This window comes from Physella acuta, unplaced genomic scaffold (assembly GCF_028476545.2).
Source record: "Physella acuta isolate Inbredline_101_S28 unplaced genomic scaffold, ASM2847654v3 ptg000298l, whole genome shotgun sequence".
Lineage (NCBI taxonomy): Eukaryota > Metazoa > Mollusca > Gastropoda > Physidae > Physella > Physella acuta.
In genome coordinates, this window is record NW_026731817.1 from 142,572 (window position 1) to 155,433 (window position 12,862).

Below are 12,862 nucleotides of genomic sequence, written 5' to 3' on the forward strand. Positions count from 1 at the left end.
CTGGTATAGCCCCCCCCCCATAGCCCCCCCCCCCCCCCCCAACACACACACACACACCGAGGTCTACAGAGACCACGCGACGTGCGCACAAAACAAAGACTTCATGCAGCCCCTGGTAACTTTACTAGTGTACATCAAAGTCTCAACTGACTTTAAAAACAAGTGGTCTGCGCATCACTTAAACTACATGCCCTTCAACATCTCTAGTACATTAAACCCCAAACTAATAACAACACTTCTTCCATACTATTTTCCCCTGCATTGTTTTTATTAATTGATTTTACGATTGGCTCAGCTGGATCACGTGTCCATCCCATAAGATCGTCTGCCGGCTTATGGACAGATCCAAACCTTTAGAAGCCACGTGTTGGCTATTTTATGGCTAACCGATAATCCGCCGTAGTAAATCGATCACGCAGGCATCTGTCAAAAGCATCTTGACATTAATTACAACTTTAATAACGCTGGGCCCAAACCAAGCTGACACCCCCTAGACCGTGAATGAGGGATACTACCAACCTATACGATAACTCGTGTACCTGGAACTAAATACTATAATAAAAAGGGGTGAATCAGTTATTTTATAAAAACATGCAGGATTAAGCAACGATAAAAGTTGAAAACTGCCCATGGAGCACGTGCGTTTAAAGTAAGAGCACCACTATGAAGTTGCTTTTTTTTTCAGTTTGTATGTTTGTTTGACCAATGTGTGTGGTAGCGGGGTTCAAAAAATCTTTTGCCCTTGATATATTTGCCCTTGCGATTATTTGTCCTGCCACCGAGAGAGCCGACTAGCTCTGGTAAGTCTTGGAACCAAAGACCTCTCCCCAGCAAGAAACATTCCGCCAGGTCCTCTGGGTTAGTCCGCTACTACATGCTTTAATCCTGGCAACCAGTGTTTCTTCCAGACTTTTTTCTCCGGGGGACACTGTTAAAAGTATATATTTTCTATATGAATTATATAAATTTCATTTCATTCGGGGGGCGGTAAAAAAATTTCGGGGGGGCTAAGCCCCCCCCCCCCCCCCCCCCCCCCGAAGTGATGCCTGGAAGAAACTCTGCTGGCAACACAAGAAGATACGCCGGTTCGGGAACAATTCACTTCAACTACAGGCACTTTTAAAGTCGACAAAAATTGGTTCCGAAACAAAATTAAATACTAATTTATTATAGTGATTATAGCTTAATATACTAACATATTTAGAGGAGTAAAACTTGACTTATAAAGCGGGAGAAAGACTAAACTACTTTAGTAAAACTTAATGCTCCTAAAAACAAAAGAACAAATGTATTTTCTAGAAAGGGAAAAGAGTGTGTAAAATCAAATACTAACATACCTAAGTCTACACAATTTTTTTTTTAAATTACATTTAGTTTTAGAGAATAACACATAGAGTGTTTCTCCACAAACATTGTCAGCAAAAAGTAAACAAATCAACGCAGTATTATGATTTCAATTCTTTAAAATAATCGAAATACAAAACACAAATTGAAACCAATGTTAGGAAAAATAAATAAACGCAGTCCGTTCAAAATGAAGTCGCTGAGATGCATTTTGTAAACGTTATTCAAAATGGAAGCAAATTCTAAAGATATGAAAGTTTTAAACATTTTATGTTCCTTCGTGTTTAAAATTTATTTGAAAATGATTCAGCCTTCATAAAATATAGTAAGCAAAAGTATGTTTACACTAAGGCAACGTGGTAGGGTGTTCGGTTACAAAACGGTGAGCTTAAGTTCAAATCTCGATTTACGATTCAAGTAAATGTCCATAGGTGCTAGAAGATAATGATAAGTCTTTTTAAATTCAGTTGCGGATTTTATTCTACTGAGCGTTAGTTCCGACGGTCAATTTCTCTCTTAAACTGAGTTTTAAAGCACAAAATGAGGTGGAGAAGATATATGAGTAACTGACCTTCAAAAACAGAACCACATCTAGTGTGAGCCGATGATACTCTAGGGAATATAACAAAACACATCGACAAACTTTAACTGCGCAGGATCAAATCCAGGCTAGAAGTGTATAGAACAGCACAAAGTCGGCTTTTGGTGTGGTTAAAACTTGGCTGAAAGTTGTACATTGAAACTATTTAGTCGGCCAACAAGCCACGACAATAAACCTTCAAGCCCCACATCCACTACAAACATGCCGAGCTATAAGACACGTGTACTCGCGATTCAGTGAAACAGTAACTTGCCTAATGTATGTATCATATTAGTTCCACTCCCCGTCCGCTCATTCGTGGTTGGGAGGGGAAGGGGATGGGGGGGGGGGGGGGGGGGGGGGGGGGGGGGGGGGATAGGGTGCGTGAAAAATTAAAAATATAAATTTTTCAAAATTTTAATGAATTAATCATAATCAAAATCTTATATCTCTCCCACTTCAAAAGAAATGAAGCGTCTTATGTTGTGATTAAAAAGTATAATTAATATTTAAACAACCGTTTAATATCAAGTTATAGCGAATAATCCATAGCCCTATACCTAATTGTCACGGTCTGCGTTAGTCTTAAAGGTAGTAATTAATACAGATTAATTCATAAACATAAACATTTCTATTCATAACTCATAAAGGCGAATTGATAATATATTCGGCAGTTAATTAATTACGCGTCGGGGCTAAAATTCATAAGCAGGCTTTGTTAAGAAGGTACCGTAGTGGCTATACATAAGTGCCGGATGTGCGTACTCGGTGAGATGCTTACAGCGCTGGCTGGCCCTTTCTGCAGGGGACAGCGTTGACAACGGCGGTCAATGGGAGAAGGTCGCTAGCCGATCTCCAATTATTACCTTCAAGGGGCCGCTGCCGGGGAAACAAAAAGCACAACAACCGCAAAAAGCAGCTAAATTGGTAGCCGTTGTTGGTTGTGGCCTGAGTGCGGTCGGTTGTGCAGCGGTGTGATAGTAGGACACTCGCTGGTGTCATTAGAAAACAATTAGTTGGGGGGTTCGGGGGTGACGCCATACTTGCAGCCACTCAAGGGTTTCTTCAATGGGGGAGGGGGGGGGGGGGGTCCGACTGTGGTAATTGTTTGAGGTGATGGAATAATATACGAGGACACACTGACACACTTCTAGACTGAGAACCGGCGGCGTCTAGTCGGGAATCCGCTGTGTCTAGTTGGAAATATCCGGCGTCTAGTCGGAAATCTGCCGCGTCTAGTCGGAAATATCAGGCGTCTAGTCGGAAACCTGTGACCTCTTGTCGAACTACTGTTGATAAAAACGTACCCGAATAAATGAAAGCGACACTTTTTAAACTTGATAACTTTTTATTAGTCCTAATTTATTAGTAAAAACATTTTGCTGAAAATGGTGTTTGTTGTTCTGTGTAGGCCTACTCCATCATGCAATAAATATTTCGTGATGTTCGCTCGTGATATTTGATTGCTAAGGCGAAAATTAAAAATAATTCAAAATACTAACCTGACAGAACAACTTAGCATTACATTTTTTTAAACAAAATAAAAACGTTCAAAGATAGTTGTAATATTTTAGCAATATATATTTTTTTTATATACGTGGGGGGGGGGGGAGCGGCAAGATGCAACCAGTGAGGCAAAATTTGAGGGCCCTTAAATCCCTGTCTTAGATAATACTTTATGAAATGTAATAATAAACATGGGGTTCGATTGATGTTTAACGGGTACTAATCAAGCTAAACCCACACACACCCCTCCCCCATTGACGTTGGTTCAAATGTAGTTGAGAAGGCTCTTCAATAAAGAGATACATATGACTATCTATTCAATGTTTCGATTCAAAAGTCTACACTTATTAAACACAAAATACATTTAGTGAAAACCTAGTTGTTATATTAAAGAATTTACTTAAATAATATTTTCAAGAATTAAAAACAGAATTGTTTTTAAATGTTTTTGAATCAGGATGAAACTATATTAATATTTGTAATTAAAATGAACGCAAAACAAAAAGTAAATAATTTTTTACTTAAAATTAACATGAATCTTAAAAAAAAAATTCTTAACTATCAACATAAAACTTGTTTGTACATTTTTACTAAAAAAATCAACATGAAACTTCCAAAAAAAAATTCACTTAAAATCAATATGTAACTCAAAAAAATATTTTGCCATATCAAAAATTTCTGCAGATTTCCAAATTTTGTTTCTCCGTGCAGTTTTTTTTTTTTTTTTAATTACTCGTGCCACACTTGAAATATTATCCGCAGAACGAGGGTCATTAAGGCGCAAGGGTCATCTGACCATTTTTAAGCAGATCTACTTATGTGCCTACTTGAGCCCCACACAGAGTCTTGCTGCTTAAGGGCCGGCCCTAAGCACGCCCTGTTAATACTTCCGAAACAATAGCTCGACTATGACACTACTTTTTAGAACGCAACTTTTGATGACGTAAATAACGAATAATATTTGGTAACACACCTCTTCAACATGTCATACATATATTTAAATTAATGAGTTCAGGGTCAGGCGAGACGCTGGCAAGGCGGATCAGGTATTTGGGAGGAGTGGGTTCGAGTCCTACCTAGCGCTTGGCCTGGTATACAAACTACTTTACTTCGGGTTTATTGTTTTTTTTTTGGGAGGATTTTTTTTTGTTGCTGTTGTTGTTTTTTAGCTAAATTGTATTTGCATAAAAAACTCCAACAACTAAATATGTTTTATATTAAACTAAACGTGCCGGAAGAAGAAAGCCATGTTAAAAAGAGCTGTTATTTCGCGTTTTTAACAGAATTTATTCAATAAATTGTAACAAAAATGGATCACTAAACTCAATAATGACCCAGCTTTGTTAATTTTTTTTTTTAAATCGCCGGTTATTCTTTTTTTAAAAGTAATTTTGAAGAGGATGATAGACTAATGTGTAACGTCATTTTAGGGAGGAGTCTGGCATTTTCTCTCGTTTTAAAAACGTGAAGTCTTTTTTAGAAAGCCCATTCAAACTGTACTGTGGACTTTCAATCATTTTACCGTCACATATGCTCCGTTTTGACACTGATCATACGGCTTTTGTTACTAACGTCTGTTCAACTAGATTATCGATAGGAAATCATGGTAATCTATACACTCGTATATATTTTATCTCCTTCGGTTAACTCGTTTTAGATTAGAAGATACGCCCATACAAATTAACATACACCATCATATCATCCAGAGCTTTATAGACCATGAATGATTCAGACTGAGTCTGAATATGCTCTCATATCTATTACTAGAATAAATAGGGCCTATACATACATACATATATAAATATATATATATATATATACATATATATATACATATATATACATATATATACAAATATATATATATAAGCAATGTATATATAAGGTATGTTATATATATATATATATATATATATATATATATATATATATATATATGTATGTATGGATATATGTATATATATATGTATGTATGGATATATGTATATATATATATGTATGTATGGATATATGTATATATATATGTATGTATGGATATATGTATATATATATATGTATGTATGGATATATGTATACGAGAAAAATGGCCCGTTGAGGAAGGATACACCGGGCGCTAGGTTGATAGTGCTGTCTCTTTTCTCTAAACTAAAACCAACCCACCCCCCCCCCACACACACACCACCCCCCCCACCCCCCCACCCCCCCCCCCACCCCACACACCAGCCCCCCCCCCCCCCCCCCCCCACCCCACCCACCGCCACCCCACCCCCCAAAAAACATGTCTACCGTCCCATTCAACGAAATATAATTATATACTTTTTCCCAGTGTCCGCCCCCTCCCCGAAAATTTTACCCCCGCCCCCGAAAATTTCAAGTACCCCCACCGCTCTCCGGGGAGGAAAAAGTCTGAAAGAAACACTGGTGTCGCGCTTAGCCACTACGCGAAGAATTGCATTAAAGAAATAGCGAGAAAACCACTTTTTAGATTAGACACATTAATTAGGCGGTAATTTTATTATAGAGTATCGATGAGGAAACCACCGCCCCCACCCACCCCCCCACTCACACCTCCCCCCCCCCCCCCCCCCCCCCCCCCCCACTCCCCACCCCCCCCCCCCCCCCCCCACTCCCAAAAAAAACATGTCTACCGTCCCATTCAACGAAATATAATTATATACTTTTTCCAGTGTGCGCCCCCCCTCCCCGAAAATTCTAACCCCGCCCTCGAAAATTTCAATTACCCCCACCCCTCTCCGGGGAGGAAAAAGTCTGAAAGAAACACTGGTGTCGCGCTTAGCCACTACCCGAAGAATTGCATTAAAGAAATTGCAAGAAAACCACTTTTTAGATTAGACACATTAATTAGGCGGTAATTTTATTATAGAGTATCGATGAAGAAATTTCTTTTGAGTTGGGGAGGGGGGGGGGGGGGGGCTCAGACGTTCTTACGCGGGGGGTGGGGCTTCGCCCCTACCCGAAGAATTGTATGCAAGAAACTCTTCACGCAAACCACTTAGATTAGACCAAATTGCCTTTGTATTGAATGTTTACACGATAATCAATGACGTCATATAACTGTGTGCACTCTCTGGGTTTGAGATTATTTTCTACTCTGTGCGCTAAATGTGTCGACGTCATACTTCGTTTTTCGAATTACTATGCATGTTTTTAAATTGCTTGTCTTTTCTCTAGAGCGTTCTTGTCAGACAGATAGATAGATAGATAGATAGACAGACAGCGAAACTATTATTATAGATATATATGTATGTATGGATATATGTATATATATATGTATGTATGGATATATATATATATATATATATATATATATATATATATATATATATATATATATATATATATATATATATATGTATGTATGTATGTATGGATATATGTATATATATATGTATGTATGGATATATGTATATATATATATGTATGTATGGATATATGTATATATATATGTATGTATGGATATATATATATATATATGTATATATATATATATATATATATATATATATATATATATATATATATATATATATATATATATGACTGTGTGTGTATGTATGTGTATGTGATAATTATGTATAGATAGTGCAGCATAAAACAGATGTAATCGGATCAGCCTTTGTGTAAGTGTAATGCGAGTACCTACACCTCCCAAGCCAGCTGTGGCGCGATGTCTTAGTTCTATCTTCGGCAAGACGGTACGATAAGAGTGGCGTTTGAACACGGCCAAGAGCTGGCCATATTTTACCATAAAATTACCACCGTTCACTTGTCACTGGTCAAATATCAGGTTACGTAATGCGGGCATTTGTCCGGTGCTTACAAGGGCGTCGGCGCATGCTGGTGTGGGGAGGTGGGGGTAACGGTTCACCTGATATCCTTATTGTTTGATGGAGACGTCAAGACTGGGGTCATAAAATTTAATTGTGATGGGGAGATGTGATGGTTGCAAAACTGCAGATGGGGGGGGGGGGTTGTTGCAAGTCAACCGATGGGGGTAGGTTTTTGCAAGCCAACCGATGGGGGGGGGGGGTTCATACAAGCCAACAGATGGGGGGGTGTAAGCAATAACATGGGTGATACCAATGTTGCTGTAATGTTATAAATAACAACACTGAACAGAATCTGACTTAGGGTGTATATGATAACATATGACTTTTACAGCATAAGAGTTAAATAACACCCGGCTTATAAACTAGAGATATGACTTTGAAAACGACCAAAACAGAAACTTGAGGTGTAATTCCTATCGGTAGTTAGGGTTCCTAAGTAGATGAATTTGTGCATAAACGTTTTCAAATATATTTTGTCATTACATTCTCTCACGTTGAAGAGCAACAAACTTACGTGCTACTTTTTAGAGCAAGGGTAGATAACTGTTGCACAGAACATCAATAAATGAGAGGAGGTTTAGAACCAACAACCGTATTTTTTTATTTTATATGTAAATTTTTAACTTATTTTAAAATAATTTTCTTGTCAATTAAATCGAAATTTTAGAAAAGGATAAAGTAACTTAAATATTTAACCCCGTTTCATTTGCAACAAGTAAAGGGAAATAACCGATGTGATTATCCTAGAGTAAGTTAGGGATACAAGCGTTAGATAACTACACCACAACGTGAGCACTTTGTCAAGGCTTGGCACAAACAAGTGAGCAAAAAATGAAACGGCTTTGATTTCGGTTTTAACGCGCCCAGGATATCTGCTGAGTGTGGCGGCCTGGGAGATTATCGGGGCCGACACTGCGTCAAGGCCGCCACTGATTAAATGGTTTCGTCTTACTAAGTCGGGGAGGGGACGGCGGTGGTGTCCAGCAGGTCTAACAGAGGGGCGGGGTGTGGTTGTGGGATAATGGTCACTGTCTGTGGTTGTGGGATAATGTGGTTGTAGGATAATGGCCACTGTCTGTGGTTGTGGATAATCGTCACTGTCTGTGTTTGTAGGATAATGGTCACGGTCTGTGGGATAATGGTCACTTTCTGTGGTTGTGGGATAATGGTCACTGTCTGTGTTTGTAGGATAATGGTCACGGTCTGTGGGATAATGGTCACTTTCTGTGGTTGTGGGATAATGGTCACTGTCTGTGTTTGTAGGATAATGGTCACGGTCTGTGGGATAATGGTCACTTTCTGTGGTTGTGGGATAATGGTCACGGTCTGTGGTTGTGGGATAATGGTCACGGTCTGTGGTTGTGGGATAATGGTCACTGTCTGTGGTTTGGGATAATGGTCACTGTCTGAGGTTGTGGGATAATGGTCACTGTCTTTGGTTGTGGGATAATGGTCACTGTCTGTGGGATAATGGTCACTGTCTTTGGTTGTGGGATAATGGTCACTGTCTGTGGTTGTGGGATAATGGTTACTTTATGTAAGTCTTTTTACTTATCGAGTTCGTAATTGATGTATAGGTATTTTTATATTCAAACACGTATAAGCAAATATAAATAATATTGATGTTTAACTAATAAAAGAGGAAGCGAAATCACTTTTTTAACAATATGCATAATTATTTTTTAACCAATGTCCAGTAAAATTTTTTTTAGAAAAGTGTTTTATTGCCCCAATCACATAGACACAAACAATAAGACACTTCTATCAAGGCAAAACCAAAATGATATACCAGCCTTGTCATTGATTGGCAGTGTTTCTTTCAGACTTTTCTCTCCGGTGGGGGAGGGCATTTCAGATTTGGGGGAAAGTGGGGGAGGGTAAATTTTCCGGGGGCGGACACCGGTAAAATTATATATTTTTATATAAATTATATTTCGTTGGGGGAGGGGGGACGGATCCCTCCCCAATGAAATGCCTGAAAGAAACTGTGGTCACAGGGTGTACTTTTTATGTTCCGCAGCTATGCGGGGTATTCTCGAAAACATTTTAGGCGTTTGTTTTTCCTAGTTGGATTTTATTTTCATTTGTAAAAATTACCGGGGGTGAGTGGTCTACGAGAAAGACCACAAGGGGTATTTGATCTGTGCATTGTTTTGTTGTTGTTTTTTTTTCTCTTGTTTTATTTTTCTAATGGAGTCAGTTGAATTGTACAAATCGTTTCCAGTATGGCATGTATTTATACGTAGACCTACAGATGCATGAGCTCAGATTTTTGTAATACTTACATAAACAACATAGATTAACTCATTGTGTTTACGATCCTAATTAGTTTCATGTAAATGCATGATATCCAACTAAAATATAGCATGATTTTACAATATTCAGTAATTCACGGTTTTTCGGATCCCTTCACGTATTTCAGTAGTTAGTTTGATTTATTTAATTTATGGGTTTTTATTTTTTTTTTTTTTTTTTTTTTTTTTTTTTTTTTTTTTTTTTTTTGTAGTTGTTTTTTTCCTCATAGATGCTGATATCTACTGATTTTTGCTAAAAATACGTTTTTAAACGGCGATTCCGATAGAAACGTGCATTATCTTTTTTACGATGATCTTGGGTCGAAAGCCGTGTTTTATGCTTAGTTTGTACATTTTTTAAACCTGAGAACGCTTTGCATAAAGCAATACTTTGTGTTAATTTTGATATACAAGAACATCTATTTTAGTGCCAGTCACAAGTTGGTGTAATTTGTAGTGCCCGACAAGCTTAACCTAATTAGACCAGCACAACCCTCAGAGAAGAATTCCACTATAAATTTATAGTCTTAGTACTTATCAACAGAATGGCTTGTGTTAAGGATTGAAGTAACGTCACTGACGATTCCAGTCGCATGCTTACAAAAATGATGGGTACGGCTAATCGATACTAAAACTCTAAAATAAAGTGTGTTTGTTTTGAGGCCTACAGCCAAACCGATCAACTGACCCCAAAGTTTGTGCCTGCTTGCGAGAGGGCAAGGGAGGCCACTAATACTGACCGGCTCATACACATAGGAGATAAATGATACATGACCACAACAAAAGGTCCGGTGCTGACCACCACAAGTTACAGGGCGCAATGCTGACTGCTACACCTTCCATCAACTGTAACACAGCGTACACACATTAAACTGACATTAAAGAAACAGCACACACCGTAAACACATAAAGTTGACCATCAAACAAATAGCACACACCGTAAACACATCTAAAACTGACCATAAAATAAATAGCACATACTGTATACACATCTAAAACTGACCATTAAACAAATAGCACACGCTGTATACACATCTAAAACTGACCATCAAACAAACACACACCGTAAACACATCTAAAACTGACCATTACACAAACAGCACACATCGTAAACACATCGAAAACTGACCACACCGTAAAACATCTAAAACTGACCATTACACAAACAGCACACAACGTAAACACATCTAAAACTGACCACACTGTAAAACATCTAAAACTGACCATCAAACAAATAGCACAAAACGTAAACACATCTAAAACTGACCATTAGACAAACCGCACACTGTATAAACTGTAACCGCATCTAAAACAGACATACTGAGGTAGGAGAACGAACTACCTACTCCACCCACAGCATCCCCAACACATCGCTTGCCTAGCAACTGACTACACGCGTGGTACACATCTAAAACCACGAGGAAACGTAGAGATTCCTGATCAATCTATCGGCCCGTCTCAATGGAGATAGTACTACAACTTACCCGCCCCGCTCTATCGTTACTCGCTGCCTAGTGCAGTTTTTATTTTATTTTGGTTTATCATGATCACGACTAGTGAAAAAAAAAAGAGTTGTTTTTTTTTTTCATCAGGCTATTATCAGAAGTATTATTGTTATCTTTCATATAGCCTAGATCTTGATCAATAGTATAGTTCATATTAGTTCCATAGGCCAGAAGTAACACGCTATTGTTTAATAATTTTGTTTTTATAATGTAAACCAAGTAAACATTCTATGTATTATGTTAGTTATACAAAAATGTTTTTAGCTACTATTTTATATTTTTTATTTATATATAAATAGACCTACTTTTATTTAAAATAATAAGCCTATTGGAAATAGATGTATTCTACACAAATAGACCTATATATATTTTTTGACATGTCTGTTTAGTAACATATTAGGCTGTATAAAATGAAAATATTTTATAATTAGGTTCAGTGGACCCATAGCTTATAGTTATAGATCTAAATCTAAATCTAGATCTTTAATTTCATAAATATCTCTTAACACTGCCACGCGATGTTGACAATTTTGTACTCTTTTAAGTTTAAATGAAATATGAATCGTTTGGGTTTTCATTTTAAGCCTTTTTTTAAAAAAAAAAAACAAAAAAACATCACCTTCCAATTAGTATTAGATTTTAGGAATATATGTTTAATTTGAATACATATTTTGTAGTAGGTCTTATAGTAATAGAGCGTTACTAGATTTTAGGAATATATGTTTAATTTGAATACATATTTTGTAGTAGGTCTTATAGTAATAGAGCGTTACTTATTTTAGGACAGGGGTGCTATAAATTATAATAGAAGTAAAAAAGTAAAATTCCCGAAGAGTCGAAGACATAGGCCGTCATAGGCCTATATGTATTTTTTAGGCCTAATAATAAATAAACTATAGGCCTATTGACAGACTACAGTACAGACCCATAAAATGGCTAGCATATCTACTAGTAACTAGTCCATTATTAAAAGGCCTACTCACTCTTAAATTTTTAGATGTGTGCCCTAAGCCTAAAATAATTTTTAAGCTGCACGAACTGTCGGAAGCTTAAAAAATAAACTGTACAAAAGCAGCAGACGTTAAAAGGCGTTTTAACTAGATTTCTAGATTCTAGATCTACTCACCCTCATTCTCCAGTTAAAAAAGGAAAGGATGGGAAAGTACTCACGTCGTCAATATCCACGATTTCTTCGTCATCGCTGTGTCCGTTGTGTGTAGATGATGATAACGACGAACCGGTGAAATTTTTCTTACATTTATTGCTACCAGTAGGCCATGCGGTATCAGGTAGTGTTTCCATCTCCATATTATCTTCTGTTCGTGTAGTTGAGTGGTCGGCTTGCACACAGCTGACTGTGTGAAAGTCCAATTTATCGCTCGCCACTAGTCAGCCTTACACTGAGATGGATAAGGCTCTCGTGTCGGCGACAGCACTAACGCACAAACACAATATGTTGCTACGGATTAACTCATTAACACTTCACATGTCATGGTGGAGAATGATAGAAACTGCACTGGAAAGAAAGATTTACGTCCTCGAATTGAATTCACTCCTTCCATTGTGGCCTATTTCCATTGTGCTGCCGCTAACGGTACTGTCGTCCACCGCCTATCCTAACCTTCCTAAGATAAAGCCAATCCTAAGAGGATTAGCTGAGCCGATGTGTTCATGTAAATAACTGAATCCTTACGCTAAGGAAAAAACAAGCAAAAATATTTTATTTATTTAAATAATTAAATACCTTTCATTTAACAAAGTTATTAATTGCATAATACTTGA

The 12,862-nt window shown here is 37.6% G+C and overlaps 1 protein-coding gene across 1 annotated transcript in view; it reads right to left on the reverse strand.

The window, feature by feature from the left end:
- LOC131939876 (uncharacterized) overlaps positions 1 to 12,822 on the reverse strand; it is a 71,321-nt gene extending 58,499 nt beyond the window's left edge. Inside the window, 1 exon segment of the mRNA XM_059298401.1 lies at positions 12,251 to 12,822. Coding sequence (XP_059154384.1) covers positions 12,251 to 12,388 — 138 coding nt within the window. The 5' untranslated portion in view covers positions 12,389 to 12,822.
- Between the last annotated feature and the right edge of the window lie 40 nt (positions 12,823 to 12,862).